This window comes from Drosophila obscura, unplaced genomic scaffold (genome assembly GCF_018151105.1).
Source record: "Drosophila obscura isolate BZ-5 IFL unplaced genomic scaffold, ASM1815110v1 contig_181, whole genome shotgun sequence".
NCBI lineage: Eukaryota > Metazoa > Arthropoda > Insecta > Diptera > Drosophilidae > Drosophila > Drosophila obscura.
The window spans coordinates 2,254,956-2,278,781 of record NW_024542769.1 but is presented as its reverse complement, the minus strand read 5'-3'; the positions used below and the strand labels follow the sequence as shown (position 1 = coordinate 2,278,781).

General features: G+C 47.7%; 9 protein-coding genes and 1 long non-coding RNA gene across 13 annotated transcripts; 3 read left to right on the top strand and 7 right to left on the bottom strand.

Moving 5' to 3' along the window:
* The first annotated feature begins 2,736 nt into the window (after positions 1-2,736).
* LOC111073421 (heat shock protein 83) lies at positions 2,737-6,443 on the top strand. The gene is made up of 2 exons (XM_022365718.2): positions 2,737-2,866; positions 3,900-6,443. Exon 2 carries the CDS (start codon positions 3,900-3,902, stop codon positions 6,051-6,053), a length of 2,154 nt encoding a protein of 717 aa, XP_022221410.1. The 5' UTR covers positions 2,737-2,866; the 3' UTR covers positions 6,054-6,443.
* On the bottom strand, positions 6,432-7,013 carry LOC111073422 (UPF0235 protein C15orf40 homolog). 2 transcript variants are annotated; one of them, XM_022365720.2, is made up of 2 exons: positions 6,931-7,013; positions 6,432-6,864 (listed from the first exon to the last, which is right to left on the bottom strand). In XM_022365720.2, the coding sequence occupies exon 2, from the start codon at positions 6,848-6,850 to the stop codon at positions 6,473-6,475; it is 378 nt and encodes a 125-aa protein (XP_022221412.2). In that variant the 5' UTR covers positions 6,851-6,864; positions 6,931-7,013; the 3' UTR covers positions 6,432-6,472. The 2 variants fall into 2 exon arrangements, with proteins under 2 accessions (XP_022221412.2, XP_022221411.2); XM_022365719.2 differs by having other exon boundaries at positions 6,432-7,006.
* Positions 7,014-7,049: 36 nt separating this feature from the next.
* Positions 7,050-8,322, top strand: LOC121404038. The gene is made up of 2 exons (XR_005967653.1): positions 7,050-7,156; positions 7,210-8,322. It is a non-coding gene; the product is annotated as an uncharacterized LOC121404038 (long non-coding RNA).
* On the bottom strand, positions 7,753-8,555 carry LOC111073425 (stress-associated endoplasmic reticulum protein 2). 2 transcript variants are annotated; one of them, XM_022365725.2, is made up of 3 exons: positions 8,483-8,555; positions 8,220-8,320; positions 7,753-7,910 (listed from the first exon to the last, which is right to left on the bottom strand). In XM_022365725.2, the coding sequence occupies exons 2-3, from the start codon at positions 8,301-8,303 to the stop codon at positions 7,800-7,802; spliced, it is 195 nt and encodes a 64-aa protein (XP_022221417.1). In that variant the 5' UTR covers positions 8,304-8,320; positions 8,483-8,555; the 3' UTR covers positions 7,753-7,799. The 2 variants fall into 2 exon arrangements, with proteins under 2 accessions (XP_022221417.1, XP_022221416.1); XM_022365724.2 differs by having other exon boundaries at positions 8,402-8,494.
* Positions 8,556-9,532: 977 nt separating this feature from the next.
* Positions 9,533-23,754, top strand: LOC111073461 (trafficking protein particle complex subunit 11). Of its 2 annotated transcripts, XM_022365761.2 has the most exons (10): positions 9,537-10,528; positions 10,587-10,817; positions 10,883-11,323; positions 11,389-11,787; positions 11,871-12,281; positions 12,388-12,578; positions 21,258-21,772; positions 21,847-22,650; positions 22,713-22,907; positions 22,983-23,754. In XM_022365761.2, exons 1-10 carry the CDS (start codon positions 9,795-9,797, stop codon positions 23,010-23,012), a joined length of 3,951 nt encoding a protein of 1,316 aa, XP_022221453.2. In that variant the 5' UTR covers positions 9,537-9,794; the 3' UTR covers positions 23,013-23,754. The 2 variants fall into 2 exon arrangements, with proteins under 2 accessions (XP_022221454.2, XP_022221453.2); XM_022365762.2 differs by lacking the exons at positions 21,258-21,772; positions 21,847-22,650; positions 22,713-22,907; positions 22,983-23,754 and adding an exon at positions 12,780-13,040 and having other exon boundaries at positions 9,533-10,528.
* Positions 13,750-14,684, bottom strand: LOC111073463 (seminase-like). Its single transcript, XM_022365765.2, has one exon. It carries the CDS (start codon positions 14,639-14,641, stop codon positions 13,916-13,918), a length of 726 nt encoding a protein of 241 aa, XP_022221457.2. The 5' UTR covers positions 14,642-14,684; the 3' UTR covers positions 13,750-13,915.
* LOC111073465 (trypsin) lies at positions 14,777-15,206 on the bottom strand. Its single transcript, XM_022365767.2, has 2 exons — positions 15,129-15,206; positions 14,777-15,086 (listed from the first exon to the last, which is right to left on the bottom strand). Exon 2 carries the CDS (start codon positions 15,072-15,074, stop codon positions 14,847-14,849), a length of 228 nt encoding a protein of 75 aa, XP_022221459.2. The 5' UTR covers positions 15,075-15,086; positions 15,129-15,206; the 3' UTR covers positions 14,777-14,846.
* Positions 15,784-16,575, bottom strand: LOC111073466 (trypsin alpha-3). Its single transcript, XM_022365768.2, has one exon. It carries the CDS (start codon positions 16,573-16,575, stop codon positions 15,784-15,786), a length of 792 nt encoding a protein of 263 aa, XP_022221460.2.
* On the bottom strand, positions 17,552-19,415 carry LOC111073462 (trypsin alpha). Its single transcript, XM_022365763.2, has one exon. The coding sequence runs from the start codon at positions 19,340-19,342 to the stop codon at positions 18,215-18,217; it is 1,128 nt and encodes a 375-aa protein (XP_022221455.2). The 5' UTR covers positions 19,343-19,415; the 3' UTR covers positions 17,552-18,214.
* LOC111073464 (trypsin alpha) lies at positions 19,416-20,257 on the bottom strand. The gene has a single exon (XM_022365766.2). The coding sequence runs from the start codon at positions 20,211-20,213 to the stop codon at positions 19,425-19,427; it is 789 nt and encodes a 262-aa protein (XP_022221458.2). The 5' UTR covers positions 20,214-20,257; the 3' UTR covers positions 19,416-19,424.
* Positions 23,755-23,826: the final 72 nt, after the last annotated feature.

The window sequence follows — 23,826 nt, the reverse complement described above, 5'->3', positions numbered from 1 at the left end:
ATGTTAAATTTATTGTTCCAAGCTGCTTTGAAACATTAATATTGCATTTTTCTTAGATTGATATGTTTTAACCTATTAATGCATATGTTTTGTGTTTTATAAATACATTTATCCCGATTCCGATACCGATTGGTACCCGCGAGCTGCAAAATATCTTTAAATAGAGACAGAAACAGAGACTGAGTAGCTTCTGCATTAATTGGAGCATGATATTACAAACAATATCTCAGGTCCATAATATCCATTTTCCCAAGGTATTCAGATTTGTTGCCCATTTCGTGCCAAAGTTGCATGACAATGCTTCCAATTAATTTCCACATGTTGCTGTAATTGTTCCCATACAAATCAAATGTATATTACGGAACGCGCAACAATGAATCTACATTCCAAATAATCAGCACCAACCAATTGAAAAGGTTGAAATTCAGGTACAGTTTCAGTATTTATTGGTAAACGGGAATTATTTTCATCTCATTTTTCAAATGTCGCGTGCGTCAAAAATTTGCCATAGATAGATACCTTTTCGCCTGGAGAACTACGAACTTTTACTATTATTTTAAGCTACTACTTGCTTAAGTTTTACATGTATTGGACATACAATTGCTTGGTTAAAAAATGAGTCAAGTGAAGCATATTCTAGCGTTCCTATTTTTAGAAAACTTTATTTTTGTGATCAGAGAAAGTTAGGTATTGACGTGGGATCTTGTTAAATTTGAGAAACGTACATTTATATTTATCTTGAGAGTCCGCCAGATCCATTTGGCGATATAAATCCCCGCCAGACCCGACTTGGCCTCCACTTAGCCAGACTTAGCCAGACGGCCTTCAATAATAAATATTTTCTTTTTGTACCCAAAAAATACTTTTCGATGTAAAATCCGTTACAAAAGTAACGGTTTTCCTGACGCGTATTCAACTTTCAGCCAATCAATTCTTTCGAAATTTTCTGTAAACATTTGGAGTGGTTTTCTGGGCAAAGTCCAAAAAATGGACGACCATGAAACAATAAAATAGGGCCTCACAAATCCGCTGAGTACCACAAAAATATCCATTGATAATTTTTTAAATCATATCATTAATAATAACGATAAAGAAATTTAATTCCTGCTACGGTTCCCGTTAAGAACATGTGGCTCACACAACCAAAAGGTTGGTAAGTCACCACGAAAACGCTCTCTTCACCTCGGAAAAGAGAGCAAATTTTAAAAAACCACCACGATTTCAGAGCGAATAATATCGATATTTTTTTACGATAAATAGAGATTGGCGGTCATTTTGAAAAGTATCTTAATATATTGAAAAATAATTATTTGATTTGATTTGTTTTGTCGCTGCTGTCCAGTGTGACTGGAACCTCAGAAATATACCAAAATATACCTTCTCACCAAACCCCGTTCTACTTAAACATTTAAAATATTAGAAATATAAGAAAAATGCAATATTAATGTTTCAAAGCAGCTTGGAACAACAAATTTAACATCAACTAGTAATATTAGTAATATTAAATCGAATATCAAAATCGAGCAATATAAACACATTTTGTCAGTATACATACATATGTGCTGTATATTTACGGTATAGTGAAATGAACTGGGGTTTATTGTTTATTAATAAATACATATTAAAATTGACTTAAGTAATTGACTTAAGCTGTGCTCAACAATGCCAAAATAACATTCGTCTGGTGCCTTTATGTAAGGATAAGGGGCTATGTTGCTTATATTATTCTATTAGTATGGAGTAAATATACGAAGTCTTAATTTAACTTTTATTTTTTTTTCGATACATTATCCATATTTTAGATTCAAATTTTACAAAAATCCCTCGATATTATATAACTTGAATGTTTATTTGGAAAAATGTTCATTGGTTGAAACCAAAAATCCCGTTAGGTCCCCGAATTTCATTGGTTAAAATTTTAAATCAAATGCCTTAGGGTGCTGTAGTGGGTTTTATGCTTTGAATTTTGTGATTCATATTTCACACCTCATACCCTTATCCATTCACCGCAATCAAAAGTTCAACTTCAAGATCAAAACTTGAAACGTGGAATTACCGCTAAATTACAAATAAATAAAAAATTATAATACGAGTAATCAATTTTATGAGATGATTAGTTATACGGAGTGGTCCCAATTCTATCTCCAACAAGACGCTAGGCCCAAAATTTATTGTAAAAATAAAAGAACTGCCTCTCGGAGCGTTCGAACCAGGTTTTGTGGAATTTTTACTAACAAATTCAATTCCTTTTTTTTTGCGCGCGCTAATAAAAACAAAATAAAAAATACCGAACAAATTCAACTATTTGTAGAAAATGTATAGTTAGCGTGTAGATTACCTTGTAGATACCATGTAAAAAATGGACATTTTTGCTGACCTTTGTTCAAACCTTATTCTATAAGTAATCCAATTAATGGCAGTCCTTAAAATAAGCCAAATTGTAGAAAATTGATTCATCTATCTGATATATTGATATTTTCAGTTGTTTAAGTCCTAGCTAACCAGTCATATTAAACCGAATATCAAAATCTAGGAATATCTACGCAGCTTATCGTCTCACTCAGTATATTTTGATAATGACGGTATATTTCGGTATATTTCTCCTCTGAACAACTCTGGGCGAGCACCGGAAATAGTAGCCCTGGAGTCTCGAAGCCTCTAGAAACCTCTAGAACATTCTACGGGGGTTGGTTTTTTCTATAAAAGCAGGCGGTGTGACTGGTGCCGGCTCGAGTCTTGAAAAATTTTCGTTCGTTGAACAAAAGGTGCGTTTGGAGCGCAGTGAAAAGTGAATTTATTCTGCACAAATCGAAGTGAAAATACTTATATTTTTATCTGTTTGCTGTGAAATTAAAACACACTCAAGGTAAGCTGTTACGATGAAAGTGCATTTATTTAACGAAATGTGCGGTGGCAGTGGCTTGCGGGGCGCGTGTGCTGCTGAAAAGTTCTTGACCCAAATGCAGAAAATCAATAGAATCTTTGAAATTCCTTGCAAGATCTTATAATCGGAGAAAAAGGCCTTTTTTGCGCCCAGTTATAGCCACGAGCTGTCAAAAAGTAGCTTCACGCCTCGCACACCTACACACGCACACAGTGAAAAATTATGCCGGCAGTAATTTGTGCTCTGCGCGAATTTTCTGGAATACCGGTTAAGCTCAGGCTCTAACTTAACCTTTCCATTCCCATCAAAGGCTGTTTAATTAAAAATTCACATAGCTTAATTTTGTTGGCACACGTGCTTATTTTTTTCTCGATTAAATTCAGTCTTTTGCACATGCCATACACACGCACAGACACATGCGAATGTGCAACTCATGCATACAGTCATGGATGGCCATCTTCGAGAAAATTCGAAAACGTGAATCAAACTCTAGGCATGAATCGAATTTCTAAGAGTTGTCATCAGAAAGGCTTTGTTTCCATCTGGTTCTAGAAATTTCCATTTGCGTTCTTGGATGCTCCATGCTCATTTAACTCAAACACATGCATACGCATGTGTATGCACACGCTGACCACAAAATACTTTAGCCGTACATCAAACGGTCGTCGTCAAGGAGAATTTTTCTTCTATAAAATTTCAATTAGTAGGGCTTTCTGGGGATGATGTACACATTGGACAACCCTATGCGTTCTAGAAACTTCCAAAATATGTTAACTCGATGTACAATGGGTACATCCCCATGCGTGCGTGTGTATGCGTGCTTGCCAACTGTAATGTATGCGTGTGTGCGAAAGAGAACAGAACAAAGGAAGAGGCGTCTGCCATTTTGAAATAAATAAATTTTTGCTGGTGTGGAGGGGGGGAAATTATTATCGAAAATGGTCAGCTGGAAAATGCAGCTGCATATTTATTGAATTGTGACTAATTCTGGTGTGGTATTTTCTTGCTCTTCCAGATGCCCGAAGAAGCCGAGACTTTCGCATTCCAGGCTGAGATTGCTCAGCTTATGTCGTTGATCATCAACACATTCTACTCGAACAAGGAGATCTTCTTGCGTGAGTTGATTTCGAACGCATCTGATGCCCTCGACAAGATCCGCTATGAGTCGTTGACGGATCCCAGCAAGCTCGACTCGGGCAAGGAGCTGTACATCAAGCTGATTCCCAACAAGACGGCTGGTACTCTGACCATCATTGATACCGGTATCGGCATGACCAAGTCCGACTTGGTTAACAACTTGGGAACCATCGCCAAGTCGGGCACCAAGGCTTTCATGGAGGCGTTGCAGGCTGGCGCTGACATTTCCATGATTGGCCAGTTCGGCGTGGGCTTCTACTCGGCCTACCTGATTGCCGACCGTGTGACTGTCACCTCGAAGAACAACGATGATGAGCAGTACGTCTGGGAGTCGTCCGCCGGCGGTTCGTTCACCGTGAGGGCCGACAACTCGGAGCCCCTGGGTCGCGGCACAAAGATCGTGCTCTTCATCAAGGAGGATCAGACCGATTACCTTGAGGAGAGCAAGATCAAGGAGATCGTTAACAAGCACTCCCAGTTCATTGGGTATCCCATTAAACTGCTGGTGGAGAAGGAGCGCGAGAAGGAGGTCAGCGACGACGAGGCTGATGATGAGAAGAAGGATGAGGAGGCCAAGAAGGACATGGACACCGATGAGCCAAAGATCGAAGATGTCGGCGAGGATGAGGATGCCGACAAGAAGGACAAGGATGGCAAGAAGAAGAAGACCATCAAGGAGAAGTACACCGAAGACGAGGAGCTGAACAAGACCAAGCCAATCTGGACCCGCAACCCCGATGATATCTCCCAGGAGGAGTACGGCGAGTTCTACAAGTCCCTGACCAACGACTGGGAGGATCATCTGTGTGTGAAGCACTTCTCGGTCGAGGGTCAGCTGGAGTTCCGCGCCCTCCTGTTCATCCCCCGTCGCACTCCCTTCGATCTCTTCGAGAACCAGAAGAAGCGCAACAACATCAAGCTGTACGTGCGCCGCGTGTTCATCATGGACAACTGCGAGGATCTCATTCCCGAGTACTTGAACTTCATCAAGGGAGTGGTCGACTCTGAGGATCTGCCTTTGAACATCTCCCGTGAGATGTTGCAGCAGAACAAGGTTCTGAAGGTGATTCGCAAGAATCTGGTGAAGAAGACCATGGAGCTGATCGAGGAGCTCACCGAGGACAAGGAGAACTACAAGAAGTTCTACGACCAGTTCAGCAAGAACTTGAAACTGGGTGTCCACGAGGACAGCAACAACCGCGCCAAGCTCGCCGATTTCCTGCGCTTCCACACCTCCGCCTCTGGCGATGATTTCTGCTCCCTGTCGGACTACGTGTCCCGCATGAAGAATAACCAGAAGCACGTCTATTTCATCACTGGCGAGTCCAAGGACCAGGTCAGCAACTCTGCCTTCGTTGAGCGTGTCAAGGCCCGCGGCTTCGAGGTTGTCTACATGACCGAGCCCATTGATGAGTATGTCATCCAGCACTTGAAGGAGTACAAGGGTAAGCAGCTGGTGTCCGTCACCAAGGAGGGTCTGGAGCTGCCCGAGGATGATGCCGAGAAGAAGAAGCGTGAGGAAGATAAGGCCAAGTTCGAGGGTCTCTGCAAGCTGATGAAGTCCATCTTGGACAGCAAAGTGGAGAAGGTGGTCGTCTCGAACCGTCTTGTGGACTCGCCCTGCTGCATCGTCACCTCGCAGTTCGGCTGGTCCGCCAACATGGAGCGTATCATGAAGGCCCAGGCTCTGCGCGACACCGCCACCATGGGTTACATGGCCGGCAAGAAACAGTTGGAAATCAATCCCGACCATCCCATTGTCGAGGCCCTGCGCCAGAAGGCCGATGCCGACAAGAACGACAAGGCTGTAAAGGATCTGGTCATCCTTCTGTTCGAGACCTCGCTGCTGTCTTCCGGATTCTCTCTGGACAGCCCTCAGGTTCATGCCAGCCGCATTTACCGCATGATCAAGCTGGGTCTTGGCATCGACGAGGATGAGCCCATGACCACCGAGGACGCCCACAGTGGTGGTGATGCCCCCAATCTGGTCGAGGACACCGAGGACGCTTCCCACATGGAGGAGGTTGATTAAACAATCCAATCGCTTTCTCAAACCAAACACACATTCACACACAACACAAAAACAATTTTCTAAGTTTCGACTGTTTGTAGCTTACGTTGACACAGGAGTTAACTTTTATTTTTCATTAACATTTTTGTCGCGTTATATACGACAATTATACGCTTATTCATCCCACACTCACTCGCATACAGAATAGAATCCTCCAGGTTCCCGGAAACTAACTTCAGAAGCAGTTGTCGTTTTAAGAATTTCTAATTTAGAGTCCACATAATTTATGTAAAAATAAACTAAAGACTACACGCTCTAGTTTCTAGAATTGAAATTTATATCTTAAGGTTTGATGACCAGATCGATCGATGATAAAACCAAATAAACAAACAAATTGTGTTTTAAAATGCATATATATGAATATTTTTATTGGATTGGCTCTACGATTCACATTCCTTACGCAGCAGCTGCTCAATCGACTCAACTGTCGATGCACCCTTGCTGATCAGTATGATCTTGTTGCGGGACCGCGATCCCTTGTCCAGGGAGACGTCGCTCTTGCGCAGCCCCAGAACCTTGGACAGAAATTTCACCAGCTCTGCATTAGCTTCGCCTTCACTGGGCGGTGCGGCTATTTGGACGCCAACGCCTTCCAGTTCAATGTTCGTAATGCCATTGTGCTTGGCTCCCGGTTTTGCAAGTATTTTAATACATATATTTCCACTTTTATCTACGGTGACTGGACTGTCACTCGTTGGCGCCGGCTTTGTTTTTGCACTTTCAACGGCGGACTTTGCTTTCCCCTTATTCTTCGACATTATTTGAGCATTAACTGATGTAAAAAAACGCCGCATTGGCTTTTCAATAGGTTTTTCGCACAATATATAATTTTACACACATTTTTCCAAAAATGTTCCATCGGCGACAGCTGTTTATGTTTCTATCTAGAGATGGGGAATTTTTACAAAACTGTGACTTCTCCACCAGTATTTTTAAATGTCCCATAATGTTTTGGTGACGTGACTTATAAATGATTTTAAAAATTATAATTTATAAAAAATACGTCTGGAGCGCCTTTTTAGACCTGGACAAGGGATGGATATTCGATGTGGAATCCATATCAGGTTCTAGAATACAATACAATTTTTACTCAAACTCTCGATTTCAACACCCCCAGTGAGACTATGAGCGGCTGCACAATCTGAATCGACCATGCTTGAGTCTCCCCCGTCCATAATAAAGTCATAAAACTTAGGTAAAAAAATTATCATATATTATTTATCATTATTATGTATGTACTCTTAGTTACTTCTCTATTCGTCTTCGCGTTAGAAAACAACGCTTAAACACTTTGCACTATTTAAAACTGCATTGAGAAGCATCTTAGAAATGCATTCAATCGTCAATAAAATTGTGACTGCAACCAGCACACAATCAGCAATGGTTTAGTTAATTCGTAAGTGTACAGAGAGAATCGCAGGAATGCACATAATGTTCAGTTTTTTTAGCTTAAAATTAATACAAAATGCGTGAAATGGACTTGAATTTTGCATGTGTCTACAGAGTTTCATATTGCAAACATAAAATGGAACTGGAAAGCCAAGTTTTTGGGGGTCATCCTCAGCGGACGTTGCACATATTGCCGGGGATAGTTATAATTCAGCTATGAAAGGAGTTTTGGGAAGGATATAGAATTTAGATCCAGAGTTCCAGAAAGAAGTATCTTCAGATTTGTTTTTATTGCTACTGTCTGTCACATGGAACGGTTTACGCAGCGCGAATCGACTGAATGATCTGGAAAATAGCCGAGCCGCAGACAACAAAGATGAACAGCGCCAAGAGCCAGGGTCCAACGGGGTACTGTCCCTCTTTCGCTTTCTGAAAATGCCAATTATAAATCAGAATTAGTCAATGCATCACAGATATGCACATTAGATGGAGAGCCGGGCCGGTGTATGAGCTGACGAACGCAACAGCTAATCACGAAGAAGCGATAACATTCGCCACCCATACAAAAACTTCCTCCACGCTTACGCACACTGGCGCACGCACACAGCAGCAGCAAGCAATAATAAAATCAATGACGGCGTGGCACTTTTTAAGATTGAATGTATCAGGCTAAGCTCGTGCGAGGTGCATTCCATGCATTTTTGATTCGAGCTAATTACATTTTGAACCAAAACTTACCGAGGATTTTGGTACATTGCCACGCATTGTCACATATTTGCTGGCCTTCTCGTTGGCGACGCGCATTCTCTGTGGAGGAGCCATTTTATGTGTTGTTGTGACTGCAAACGATTTGGAAAGTTGCATTATATATTAATTGTCCACTGAATTTAACTTAAGAGCTGAGATTCCTTCTGTCGCACCTAAAATCCCTTTCTTCACTCGTTAGACTACAACTTTAAATCTTTCCCGATTTTTCTAAAATTTCCCACAGCCCAGCCTACCTTTCCAAAAAAACCGACACGTATGAAATTCAGTGTGACCGCGGATTTTATCGATGAAATATACCCTCAGAAATAAACCGAAATTTACCTTGTCATTATAAAAATATACCGTAATTATACTGACTGACACGATAAGATTGCGTTGATATTCCTCGATTTTGATATTCGGTTTAATATTACTAGCTAGCTGGGACTCTCAGCTCTAAACCAATAATTTTATCCGATAGATACATACATTTTCTACAAGATTTTATACACTTTTGTATACCATACCTTATTTCTTTTAATTGATGTTAAATGTTTTGTTCCAAGCTCCATTGAAACATTATTTATGATTTTATCCTAGATTGACATGTGTTTTACCTATTAATGCATATGTTTTGTGTTTTATAAATACATTTATCCCGGTTCTGATACCTAATATTGGAACCCGTGAGCTGCAAAATTTCGTTAATATTTTTAAAACAGAGACTGAGTAGTTTCTGCATTAATTGGAGCCTGAAATTACAAACAATATCTCAAGTCCATAATATCCATTTTCCCAAGGTATGCAGATTGTGGCTCATTCCGTGCCAAAGTTGCACAACAATGCTGCTACTTCATTTCCCCATTTTGCTGAAAATTTTCCCATACAAATCAAATGCATCTTACAGGAATGTTCCCGTAAGATACATGTTTCTCACACCACGAAAAGGAGGGGAAAGTCACCACGAAAACGCTCTCTTCACCTGAAAAAAGAGAGCAAATTTTGAAGACCCACGACGAATTGAGAGCGAAAAATGTCAGTATTTTTTGTGTGCTAAATGAGTTTGGCGGTCATTTTGAAAATTCGACAGTGGGTTAATCGTTAAATGTTCATGATCGGAAATCATATTTCTCGACTTTGAAATTCGGTTTCATGAAGATATAACCTGTCCAAAGAGGAAATGAGCAGACTATCAGAAATAAACCGTCATTATCAAAATATACCGTAAATATACCGAAACTGACCACTGACAGCCGAACCACTGACAGCCGAACCTCTGACAGCCGAACACTGAGCTGCCAGGGATGTCATCATATCGGTGGTTGGTGGTTGGCTATCGACAATCGACGTCCAGCTGTTTTCTGGTGCGGCTATTATTTACACTTTTTTGCATAAAACCCGTGAAACAAATTGGAGCCCTGAGGCCGGACGTAGCAAGGTGTCCTGAAAGTACATGTTACCAGTGTCATAAGTCGGTGCGACACGTGAGCTCCCAATAACATTAATTCGCTAACAGCCTTGGGGCAGGCAGGGCAGTAAACTACAATCACACAAACATAAAAAATTATGACGATTGATGCCACCGCTCTGCCGTCGGAGTTGCTCGTGACCCCTCAGCCACTAATTGGCTTCTGCGGCCTGGACACTGCGCGACAGGGCGTGCACAAGGCCATCTGGGATGCGTTTAGCGGGAGTCTGCAACGGAAGGCGGCGGCTGCGGTCCAATACAAGTTGCTGCCTCCGAACTATGAGTTTCCAGTGGCCAAGCCCAAGCGAGCCTCCTACGAGTGGTACCACCCCAAGGGCATACTGAAGAGGAACTGGATGCTGAAGCACCTGCATGTGCTGCCCTCTGTGGTGGTTTTGTTCCAGGACATGGAGTGGAACGATCTGCAGTGGACGGAGAAACAGGTGCAGTGTGCGGCCACTGTACAGGCTCTAAAGAACGCTCTTCAAGAGCGAAATACTCGACTGTGCCTGGTGCTTCTGCAGAAGGCGGCACCGCTACCTCCAGGCGAGGATTTGCTGGCCGCCGAGCGAGCTGCCAGTTTGACCTCAGCCTGTGGAATAACGAGCAAAATGTTGTTTATACTGCCCCACACGGAGCACCTAATGGGCTACACGCTGCGCCTGGAGTCCGCGTTCCTGGACATGGCCCAGTCCTACTACGCTTTGATGTCGAAGAGAATACGCAATCATCGAGACCAGCTGTCGGCTGCGCACACTACCCTCAAGATACGGCACCAGTTCAAGCTCGGCTTTGTGGCGGAGATGCGGCAAGACTTTAGCACCGCCCAGAAGTAAGTTTGCTATGCTCTTGGCCTTTGCATCCATCCAGTCAAATCCATCCTTCCGCAGACACTACTTCCAAGCCTATGCGAATCTGGACGAGATACGCATCAACGACAGCAATTGCGTGGAGATCAAAACACTGGCCGGGTTTCTCAATTACAAAATCTGTCGGCTCATGTTCAAGCTGAAGACCCCGCGGGATGCCATCAGCCAGTTCATCATTCATGTCGATAAGTACAAGCCCCGCGTGGGGTTCAAGGATTTGGCCTTTGAGCACTATGCCTGGCTAAGCACGCAGTAAGACGGATCACTATTCCCATTCTACATATACGAGTACGTGCAAATGCAAATATTCTTTACAGACACTCTGTGTTCGCCGAGCTGTTTTGTGAGGCCATCAAAAATGGACTGCCCGCCCTGCAGACTCAGCATCCTGGCATATATTACCACAAGGCAGCCGAGTATGTGATGAAGCGACGTGATGCCGCCCAGCAAGCCTTTGTCGCGTTGCTCGAAGCGGGCGATGCAGCGCTTGCAACGAACAATCCCAGCCCTTTGTCGCTGTACACCGAGTTTTTTGGCATACGGTCCGTGAAAACGGGTGATCTGGTGGCCGAACAGCAGGCCAATGTGCAGCTATGTGAACAAGAACGCGGCTATAACCATTCGGCGGGCATTATAGCTCTACTAAGCCAGGCCATGGCGCAGTTCAAGATCTACAAGTGCCTCAGGTTTCGAAAGAAACTTGCTATTGATATGGCCGAGGAGTACCTACAAAGTGGCGATCATGCCAAGGCGTTGACGTGAGTTTTGACATCCCAAAAGCATTGAGACACGAAACCCTATATTTAATTGCTGTTTATTGTAGTCTGTATTCGCTTATGCTGCCCGACTATCGCCAAGAGAAGTGGTCGACTATTTTCACCGACGTCCTGCTGAAGACCCTGCGGTGTGCCCTGCTCTCGGCCTCCGTGGCGGACTACATAGCGTGCAGCATCGAAGCGTTGTCCCTACGCCACCAAAGCGAGCAGAAAGATCGTATTTTGCTGCTGGATAACCTCTGGCAGGTCTTCCAGGCTGTGCCGCCCATGCCCAGAACTCAATTAACCGAAGACGCTTTGGCCCTGTGGACCAGTGCATTGGGCAGCGTGAAATCTCCCATTCCAATCGATTTCGATAAGGTCTGCGACGTCGTGGAGATGTGCGCAACATTCGAGCGAGTGCAATTGAACAACGACGATGTGCTGCAGCTGCAACTCATTGTCCGGTGAGTGCTGTCTGCAATTTCAATGGAAATAGTTGTCTTAACAAGGGGACTCCCTTGACTGATCGATTCGATCTGCTCTCTAGTGTGCTCACAGACGTGCCTTTGAGGATACGGAGCTTCCATGTGGTGCTTGCCGATGCCGGAAACAGCCAGAACAACTACAAACTGGAGGCGCTCAAGTATTTCTGCTTTCCCAATCTCCTGCAGCTGCGTACTCAGCGTGGATCTGTGGATCAGCCCAAGGCGTTCGAGAAAAACATGATATTGGAGCCAGGCTCTTACTATCAGTTCTTGTGCAGCACCGAAGCGCAGCAATTCCACGAAAACACCCAGCTGCGCATTGTCCGCGTGGAGGCTCTCATGGGAACCGATCAAATTGGCGCCCTGCTCACGTGCAGCTCCAATTACACAAGGCAGCCGTTTCGACACCACACGCGCAGTCGCGATCTCGATGACAACGTGACGATCAATCCCATTTGCTATATTGCGCCCACGTAGGTCAAACCGATTCGTACCGGAAGCTGAAATTGATTTCCGGACGATTGCATGCCACAATCCAGAATTTAATGCTCCACCGAACAACATTTGTTTTTGTTTCAGTTTCCATTTGGTCACGCAAACAAACCTCGGCCATGGGCATGCCACTGGCACGGACGGGGAGCCAGCGGCCGCCACAAGAATGCTGGTCAACGAGTACTATCCAGTTGTGATAAACATATGCAATCCCTACAATGTCTACCTCATGAATGTGGGTGTACACATCAGTGTGCCTGGTGCCCTAAGGAATAGCGGTGAGTGCATCCAGACCGCAAGACTATCCATGCTATGAGTAGATTTTAGGGGTGGATTGGGGTAGCTGATTCAACACCTTGAGTTTGTTCTAGAAAGTGCTTAGAAGTGCTCGCTTAGGCAGTTTATTGGGTTGGGTTGGGTTCGTTCACATACTCAGTGCCTTATCGATGAAACTTCTAACAGTCTTGACACTCGTATAGACGCCGGGAGAGTTGCGGCGGCCACAGCCTATCCCCCACGAGACGATGCCGCACAGTTGGCCCTGGTAGGCGGCTGGTCCGCCCGAATCTCCCTCGCATGCATCCTTGACGCCCGGCACGGAGGCGCAGAACATGGTGTTGGTGATGGTGCCCCGTAGCTTGTACTGGCTCATGCAGCTCTTGCGAGGGATCAGGGCCACGTCCACGCTGCGCACCTGCATGGAGACACTTTTGCTCCGCTCCGAGACTAATCCCCAGCCGGAGACCTTGATAAGGTCACCGGCGTTCCAGCTGGAGTTGCACAGCTCGATGGTGGCTATCTTGGGCCCGGTCAGAGGTGTCTTCAGCTTCAGCACAGCAACGTCTGTGTGCAGGGTGCGGCTGCTGTACGCCTTGGGAGTGTACACCTTGGCTACGTCACTCCTCACGCCAGGCTCCGTGAGTCGCGTGGTGCCAGCCACCACCTGGATCCTGGCTGCTCCGACTCCCTTCACGCAGTGCGCCGCCGTGACCACGTGCGTGGGTGTGACCAGCGAGCCGCCACAAATAAAGTGTCCGCCAATGCGAAGGTTTATCAGATAGGGAACGGTACCAATATCCACCGGAATACCGCCCACAATACGTCCGTTGTTCGCCACGACAATTGGTAGCAGGCAGAGCTGGAGCTGGAGCAGGAACAGGAGGTGCCAGAGCGCCACTGGCATCTGAAGGCATCGGAGAAGCGTTCCCGCCCAGCGCTTACATACAGAAAATGCGAGTTGAGGTTTGCGGCTGTGTTTCCGAGCAGCAGCTGCCTCACTTGTGCAAACAGCTTCCAGTTCCGACTCAGGGCGCGCGTCTGTTAGCTTTGGTTTATATTTGCACGGTGGTGGGCGTGCCGGAGTGGGGAAGTAATCATTAGGAAGTAATCATTACAGAGCACACACAGACACACACACACACACACACACACATATTATTTTATTGCGCAAATAATAATTACTTCAATCAAAGCATTTTGTCTGGATTATCGCGACGAGTTCATCAGCCAAATGGAATTCGAATTGAAATTGAAGCCCGGCTCGAACTGACTCCCTCTCATATCTGCACACTTTTACTGACCTTGCCGGGGGGATGGGAGAATCCCTAAAAAAACTCTAGCCGCCAATCTCCTGCAGCGTTCTCTCGATAAATGAGCGCACACGGGCACTGGCCACACTGGTGTACACTCCCGGGTAGACCAGGCGGGCGCAACCGAATCCCCAGGAGACAATGCCGCATACCTGGCCGCGATACACGAGCGGACCGCCCGAGTCGCCGGAGCACGAGTCCCTGAGGCCGCGCACCGAGGCGCATATCATGGAATCACTTAGCTTGGCCACTCCGGCGTAAGACAGCCGGCACTCTGCGCCGGGCAGCATCCGCACCAAGGCCGTACGGACCTGGACGGCGGGTTTTCGGTTGTTCTCGCGCGTCACTCCCCAGCCGCTGATCCTGGCATAGGCATTGCTGGCCGGTGGGTTGCGGCATGCAGCAATGGTCGCCACTCTGCCAGCGGAGAGAGGAACGGGCTCCCTCAGTTGCAGCAGGGCCACGTCCATGTCGAAATTGGTTGGAGAGTAGCTGGACGAGAGGCGGAAGCTGGCCACGCCGCGCACCACGGGCGAGGCTTCGTCCAGCCGACTGGCTCCGGCGTGGACCGTGTAGTCTTCGGGCTGTGCCCCATACACGCAGTGCGCCGCACTGAGCACGACGGTGGGTGAGAGCAGGGACCCGCCGCAGAGGAAGGAGCCTCCCTGCCGAATATACACCAGATACGGCACCTGGCCGATGCTCGTCTCCGTGCCACCCACAACGCGGGGTCCACTGCGTGTGACAGCCATCGCGGTTTGTACGGTGCAGAGAAACCACAGCCACAGCCACTCCATGACGTGCTCGGACTGTGGAGCATCTGATCGTCTGACCCATCCCATCCCAACCCACAATCAATCAATTTTTTAAATGATTACTTTCGAATAAGTCGGCTGCCATACAATAGGTGCACCAAAGAGATTAACTCTAATTTATTTCGACGGAGCTTCCACCAGATTACACCCTGCAATGGCAGTCGAGGCGGCTCTGGAGCCAGTGCTTAATGGGAGGGCTACTGAGTCGCGTGTACACGCCCGGATAACCACTTCCGCAGCTATAGCCCCAGGAAACAACGCCCACGGGACGGCCTGCCTGTAGGATGGGTCCCCCCGAGTCGCCCTCGCAGGCGTCCTTGCCATTCTCTCCAATGGCGCAGAACATGTTGCTGGTGATGGTGTGCCTCATGGCGAGGCGGCACACGTTCTGTGGCACCAGCCCCACGTGTGCCGCCTGCAGACATTGGTTCCCGTGGTGTTTATAGTCGTTTGTCTTGCCCCAGCCTATGACTGTGAGATTCGCTCCCGCTGGCAGTTCGTTGAAGTCAATCTGCGGCAGACTTTCATTGGGAATGTTGAACGGTTGGCGCAGCCTGATCACAGCCACATCCGAGTCCACTCCGTGAGGAGGGTAGTAGTGGGCCGGCACCAGGGAGAACCAGCCGTGGCGCACATCTTCAGACGCCGACCCATCGCCCAGGCACTGCTGATGGGCGTGCACAGTCAAGTCGTAGAGCTGGCGGTGGCGCCCCGGCAGGCCATGGGCTGCCGTGATCACGCAACTGTTCGTAACCAGAAAACCGCCGCAACTAAAACGGCCGCTCCGCCGCAGGTTCACCAGGAAAGGATACCCCTCGATGGGAGCTTCGTTGCCTCCAAAGATTTTGACCAGCTGCGGCAACGAGAGCCCATGGAGCCCATGGAGCCCATGTCCAAGAAGGGCCAAACAGGTCAGGGTCAGCAGTCTGAACATTTTCATTTGCGGATCGTCGAGTCGCAGCTTTTATGCGGTGGCAGCGCTCGGCAGCCGCATTCCGCAGTAAATTGAATGTCGATGGAGTTCGATAAAAGCTAAAGAAGTTTATTGGCTATTAGGAATACTAGGAGCATGGAAATGCTCAGGAATGCAGCTTCACGATGTGCAGGAACCAGTCCCGGACCTCAGGCACGCTGGTGTAGACGCCAGGCAGTGCCGAGGCGCAGCCGTAGCCGAACGACACTATGCCCGCCAGTTGGCCCTTGTAGACGAGCGGTCCGCCGGAGTCGCCATCGCACGAGTCCCGCTTATAAGGCTTCGAGGCGCACATCATGGACCGGGTGATGCCATGGATGCCTTTGAAGGCGGACAGACAGGAGGACCTCGACCACACGGGCAGCAGAACACTGTGCACCCGTTGGGCTGTGTTCGTGGAGCTGGCACTGGTTGAACCCCAGCCGGAGACCTTCACTATCGCTCGGGGCGGCACTGGCTGTGCGGCCAGTGGAATGGTTTCGATATTGGCACCCACCATCGCCGATTGAAGCCGCACGGCGGCCACGTCCATGTTGAGGGTCTTCATGCTGAAGTCCGGACGAATGGCCACAAAGTCCACCAGACGGATGGTGGCATAGGGGCCCGCCTGGTTCGACGCCCCACCGTAGATCTTCAGCTCGTCCTTGTTCTTTCCGTACACGCAGTGGGCCGCCGTGATGACCCACCTGGGTTGAATCAGCGAGCCGCCGCACATCTCTGTGGACGTTGTGACCTGCACCAGGTACTTTTCTTCCTTAATGCTCGATACCTGGCCCCCAATGATGCGGGGTTGGATCTGCGTACTGTCTTCACTATCAGCGGAAACCCCCTGTAATCTTAGGACACCCAGGACGGGTAGCAAGAGAAGCATCACTGAAACCAGGCAGCGGACAAACATTGTGGATAACCAACTAACACTTGGGAATGCTGGACAATCGGCTTTTATATCACAATAACCAAATCAAATCCGACCAATCGAGGGATCAACATTTGCACAATTGTTCAAGCAACTACGACTATTTTTCGATTCGGAAGAGTTCGGAAAAGTGTGGAACGGAAGTGACAACGAATCTCTCAGAGATCTGGATCTGATTGATTCTACTACTTTAAATATTTGTGGCCCACAAATATCATTCGGCTGAATTGTAAAGTGCAAAGAAGGAAGCACTTGCCGATATCATTTAAAGCACACAAATTGCGATACAGATGCAGAAACTCATTTTGTGTTGAGTGAATCAGCACCGTCAACGAATCAACCAAGGGATCTTGCAGGGATTCAGAGGTGTAGTAACATTCTATTTGGCAAGTCTTCTGCTTTAATTTCAAGCATAATAATATCAAGTTTGTGTGGGAAGTTAAGCTTAGTTAAGTTAGGAGGGAATACTGAGCCATCCACAATTAATGACTACAATTGGGCATAGGTCGTCGCGAAAGGATAATTATTAGAGCCAGAATGCTGAAAAGGCGATTGATGAATGATGCCACAAACCCTAAAGGCCATAAATTAAAAAAAAGAGCGGGAACGTTGTGAGTCGTATGTATGTGAGCTTATGATTTATGTGGAGTTTTAAAATATTTGATCAGTTCACATATTTTTGCTACATCTCGTACTCCGCCAGAGGGTCGGAAGCGATTCCTTCTCTGCGTTCTCACATCCACTTCTACCACAAATCTAATATACCCCTCAACTCTTCGAGTACGTGTATAAAGAGGATCGATTGCTTGTCGTAAAGTGGAATTGCAATTTTTGCTCTGAAACTTATAATTATGGGGGATAGATGGATGGGAATCCATGCATCTTATTTAGGGATGTAAGGAGGGAGCATTAATTGCAGATGAATTGAATAACACTTTATTCTGTACGCATTTACACACAACAAAGAAGTTCTACTCCACGAAACACGATTAAATTTGTTAGATTTTATTAGTAAAAATAGACACAACAAACTGTAAAGAACAAGAAGACACGTAGCACTTGTTTTGCATGCACGCTCGAATATTTTTCATATTTTAAGATCACAATATTACAAAGTTTGTCAATATTCACGGGTTATCAATCTTGCATTCAATAGGCCGACTATAACTGTCAATTGTAAACCCCCAACTTTAAAATTATTTTGTACACAGTTTTGTCTTATCTTGTGTGTGTGAAATTTGAAATTTTTAGGGGGCTGCTTAGAAAATGGTGCCTGCAGTACGAGTTATTCAGAAGATCTGAAGCGAGTGTGAGTACACGTGCCATATACAAATATTGATGTAGAATCGCTCGCTTCGTGCTGTTATAGCTTGGAATTCGCTAGGCCTTCGGCTCGCAAAGCTATCTACAAAGAAATCGAACCTATATTTAGTTGGATTTCTGTACAAACACAAGGCGGGAAGTCTTTGTTATTGCCACTGGCTGGCAATCGGCTGTTATTAGTCATGTGACATGTGACGTGTTTTAACTGGATTTATTTATGGGCTAAGCAACGGCCTTGTCTTGGGGGCTTGTTATTGTAGGTTGTAGGTAGAGTCACTGACTCTCAAGATTTCCGATCCTAATTGTTCGACATTATGCGGTTGGCCCACGGTCGGATTCGGGCCACAGCTGTGTACACGCCGGGATATCCGGACCTGGCGCAGCCATAGCCAAATGATACAATGCCCAGCAGCGTTGAATCTCTGGTGACGGCTCCGCCGGAGTCGCCGCTGCATGAATCCTTGCTCCTGCCGCGGGCACAGAACATGTATTTGGTGATGGAGGCCAATCTGCCGTAGTTCTGGCTGCAAACACGCTGCCTCACCACCGTGATCTGCGTGGCCCGAAGCGTCTGGGAAGTGCTGCCGCCCTCACTGGTCAGCCCCCAGCCCGCGATGCGCACCTTGGAGCCCGCTTTGGGCACGTAGGACCCCATGGAGATGGTGGCAATGTTGGTGCCCGTCATGGTTTCGTTTAGCTTCAGCAGTGAGGCGTCCATGTTCATCTTCGCGGACGTGAAACGGGGTGCCACGGCCGTAAAGACCACGGACCGCACCACGCCATCGCTGCCGTCAAGCGTGGTGGTTCCTGCTCGCACCAGAAACTGCGAGGCACTGTGTCCCTTCACACAGTGTCCGGCGCAGAGTACCCAAAGGGTCGATACCAAAGAGCCGCCGCACAGGCTAGTTCCGCGACGCACCTGCACTAGGTACGGCGCCGTGCTGATGGTGGTCGTGGAGCCACCGACAATCTTCGACTGAACCTTGGCCGGTGTCGCTCGCGCTGACGCCTTGCTCGGTGAGCTCTTCTTTGCAACGGTGGTGCCCGTTCTTACAGCTGCTCTGCTCTTGGTATTCTTGGCCACAGCTTGACTCCTGTTCGCCGGCAGTCTGCGCACGTTTGCGTTCCTCGATCTCCTTCTTGCCTGCTTGGCCTGCTTGGCCTGTCTGGCCGCCTGGCTCATCTCGGCTAGCACGCCCAGCAGCAGCACAGCCACGATTAGGTACTCCCAGCGGCAACGCATCTCGATGTGAACTGTTCTGGCAGTGACCTTGCCCCGGCTTTTATCTCTTCTCATTTCGCCGAAAAACAAGCTGCGGCTCGACACCTGTGCAAATATTACTCCCCCAATGGGAGGGAGGGCACCAATAGTTCTTGTTCTTGAGATGATGTTTGAAGGAAGGTGACGTCGATGCGCCAAGACCATTCAGGGCAGCGAAAAACTATTTAATGATCGGCTTCGGCTTCGGCTTCGGCTTGAGCGGCATTGGCTTGGGGATAGTCCCCTGCTAGCAGTACCGCCGCATAGTGTTCGTGATCCAGTCGGATAAGAAGCTCACATCGGAGTACACCCCGGGGCTGTCTTCGTGGGCACAGCGATTTGCCTTGCCCCAGGAGACAACACCCACCAGATGGCCATTGGCATTGACCACCGGTCCGCCGGAGTCGGCGGCGCAGGCATCTTTATGGCCCGGCACCGAAGCACAGTACATGCTTTCGGTGATGTTCCGATACCCGCCGTAGAGCTTCTGGCACTCCTGTCGCGGCATGACGCGCACGTGGACGCTGTGCAGCTGATTCGGCAGCTGCGTGGAACCCTCGTCCGTCAGGCCCCAGCCGGAGACGCGGACAAACGAGCCGGCCCGTGGCGACATGATGGCCAGGCGGATGGGCCTGGCGATTGGCGCCTTGAGGGGCTGCTTCAGCTGAAGCAGCGCCACATCGTGGTCCAGCGTGGAGTGGCTGTAGGACGAGGGCAGCAGGATGTGCTTCACGTGGCGCGCATTGCGCATGTCGCTGAGAAACGTGACTCCACCGCGCACCACAAACTCCTCCGGCTGCCTGTCCACCAGGCAGTGGGCGGCCGTCAACACACACTGCGGGCTCACCAGGGACCCGCCGCACTCGAAGATTCCATTTCTTCGGATGTTCACCATGTGCGGCTGGTGCCGCACCTCGCTGCGGTGGCCGCCTACAACGCGCGGACTCCGCTGCAGGTCGCTCGACTCGAACATCAGTTCTCCCGTGACAGCCGTGCCACAGATCAGCAGAAGCAGCAGCGGGAAACCAGCGAGCATCTCGATCTGTCTGTCTGTTTGTCTGTGTTGCTTGTAACGCGAACTGCACTCGACTGGGGCACCCAGCACCACTCTACAATTATTTATAGAGCGGAGCGGCACTGACCTTCCCCAACAGCAGCCACCAACAGCCGTATCTCGTATCCACCTTACAAAAAACACCTGTTTGCACACACACGTCCAGCATTGAACTTGGGTCGAGGAGGAAGTGAACCGTCGTCGATGGGTCGCCTCTGCCGTCGCCTCTGGATTTCTGTTTGCTTCACAGCCAGCCACAGTGTGTAACACGTGTGAATGCTACTCCATTAAAGTGCGTTCTGTCTGTAATGGTATAAGAGTACATTCTGTTCAACTACCAAACGAAATGTATAATAAAGAAGTCGAGCTATGTCGAGCTATGTTCAGTTTAATATGTATGTACGCGTAGGTATACAGTTTATTGTTCAGTTGCGGAATAAATACATAATTGCAAGGAAAGCGCAGTGTCTCAAACTTCACCGAATGACTGAAAGCTTCTAATCTATTTAATATTTCATAAATTGGTCTTACGGAAATATGTGGCGAAATCATAGCATTTTTTAAGGCAAACTAATTTTATTTTAGTATGTAATAATTAATTAATTAATTAATAATCCCCTGAGTCAAACACATTTCTTTTAAATACAAATTATTATTTTACTTTTATTTTTAAATTTTATAAACTGAAAATTAGAAGAGGAATTCATACTTATAGAAAAATGTAGGTTAGGTTAGGGCGGCGGCGCAGGCGGTAGCTGTAGAGAGGGACGAAAAATGGATAAATAATTTGTTCTTTTGCAATTTATATTAGTTACAATTCGTAAATTATAATAATTGTTATCCATAGGCGAACAAAAGAAACGCGCGGCACAGCATGGGCTGCTGCGTTGTTATGTAATAATGTTTGGTACAGGGATTGTACATAGTACTTTAAATAAGAAAGATATAGGATCCGACCCGCAAGGTAGCGCCTGTAGGGGCATGAACGTCTCTGTTCGATTACATTTATTCTTCCTTTGTTCTTAGTATTCCTCACCACGGACATCTCTGCGGGTCGTCAGAAGCTGCACACCCAAATCCAAATAGATGTGGGAGAGCTGTCCGGCCAGAGCAGCAACACGGCCACGTACTACATCTTCAGCCTGGCGGAGACGGAGATCAAGCTGCAGCAAAGGCTCAGCTACACGCTGGATGTGGACAATGGAGGGGCAGGGAGCAGCGGGGTGGCTGGAGCCAGAGCCAGCACGGCCCCCAGCAGCTCGGAGTCGACTCCCGATCACGATGTCAAGAGCATAGCCCTCAGCCTGGCGGCCATATCGCCGGTCCAGATCGAGTACCTGGACGAGACGCGGCTGCGGAAGTCGCGCGACGACACGGTGACCGTGAGATGCTACAGCGACTTCAAGTTCAGTGCCCGCTTCTACACACTCAACCGGAAGCCGCTGAACCAGGTCTATCGCGGGGAGAACTTCCTGCTGCGAGCCAACACGGAGGTACTGGCCGTGGACGATGTGGAGATACTGGATAGCTTCTTTATATGTGTAAGTAGATCCTTGTACGCCCAGATAAAAGCCCACTCTAGTCTCTAGTTGATGTTCTTTCACTCTCCATGCAGGACCACAACCTAGTGCAATCGAACTACAGCTTTAAGCGGAAGAAGTACACCAACAAGTACAGCGCCGGGGACCAGCTGGAGAGTGTGATAGTGCTGCGCACAAATGCCACAGTGCAGGACTGGACGACTGCACGGGACCTGGATCAGCGCGGCAAGTTGGAGGGCAAGCCGGCGTCCAGCAAGTTCATTAGGCGCCCTCCGAAGAGCCCCAGCGAGGAACCCTCTGCACCCACGCCGCCTGCCGGAATGAGCGCCTACATGAGCAAGAGCCTGGTGGCCAAGATTCCGACAACCATGACCATCATCAATAGCAACTCGGCCGTGTCCAATGCTCTGCAAGTGGCCAACGCGGGCGTAATGAGCAGCTCCCTGAGTTCGGAAGACGCGAAGCTGGGCGAGGATGGTGCGCCTGCAGGCCCTCCCCTGGAGGGTGCCAAAACCACTCGCGTTGTGTACAACAAAGCGCTGGAAGCCGTGCAGGGAACTGGCCATTGCCGGGGCTTTATCAAGGGCATCTATACGCTGAAGGAGAACCCGTCTCCGGCCCCTGTTTTTGGGGTATTTTGCATACGATGGCGCAGGGCCAATGCCAAGGAGGAGAACGAGTCAAAGTTCATTATCAGTGGTCTCGACATTGCAGAGCCGCCGCTGAACATCTACTGCACCATCGAGGAGAAGATGTTCGTGAAGATGCCAATGGCCTTCAAGGTGGTGATCAAGAATCCCACGACTCATGTGCTCCACCTCATCGCCACGCTGAGCATCAGCAAGGCGGACAACTTTATATGTTCCGGTCACAAGCAGGTGAGGCACCACATACAAGAAGTGTCTGCAATATTCCTAAATATCTTGAATATCTTCCTCAGCTGGACATCTCCATAATGGCGTATAATGAGAAGGAACTGGTCTACAATCTGTATCCCCTTCAGGTGGGATGGCAAGAGCTGCCCGTCCTCAGCCTGGAGTACAACAGCAAGGCGGACCCGCAAAAGAACGACATTCACAATGCCTTGCTCGACGAACTGGTGCTGCGGGCGCTGCCCAAGCGAGTCTTTGTGCTGGTAAGTGGTCAGCACTTGCTCGATTGTCTTCTTCGGCTCTAATGCCTGCCTGTCTCTTCTCCAATCTTCCCACAGCCACCACTGAAGCAACAGACCACCAAGTAGAGGCACAGTGATAAGCTGATGAGCGATGTAGTTAGTTTTAAGTTTTAAAGTTTAAAATATCATTGCTACGAGTATCTATACAATTAAACTACACCTAATCCTTTATTGAGTGGACCATTTACACCTTCGGCCTCTACAGGGATAGCAGCTCTAAAAATATTGCGTATGTTTTTAGGATTTCTGCAGCAGATGTCGAGCTATCCAGTTGTTCTTGTCGCCTGGTGAAAATTTTCTATTTGGGAATACACAAAATCTGCAACTAAAACTACAATAATGAATTACAATGACAGATCTATTAAGCATCTAAACAAAACAAATTCATGAATTTCATATACAACATGGAAGCTGAATAATGACTTAGCATATTTTTTTTTCTGTATACTCTACATTGTAGAGAGATCAGACAAGGCTTTAGCTTTATGTTGATAGTTGTACCGGCCAGTAGGATTATGCGGAAGATCCCCTGGTAGGTCTTGTTTCCCCAAGTCTTGTGAGGGGCTACTGTTGCTTACCCCCCTCTCAATCAATACAGCGCATGGCATTCACATAGATGTTTTCCAATGTTTCCTGCTCCATTTCACAGAATCTACAGGAGCCGCTTTATTGCTTTCAATTTCTTGAGGAGATGTCTCCCGTCAAAGTCACATGGAGAGCTTCTTCTCCGGGCTGATAAATTGCCCCATCCGACATTCCACAGATCCGACAGATTGCCTAATGAATTGTATCCTGGTACTCGGGGTATAAATAACTGTTATAATAGGATAACAGGATAGTCAAGGGTTTAAGTTTTGCCAGAGGACGATGGTTTAAATGG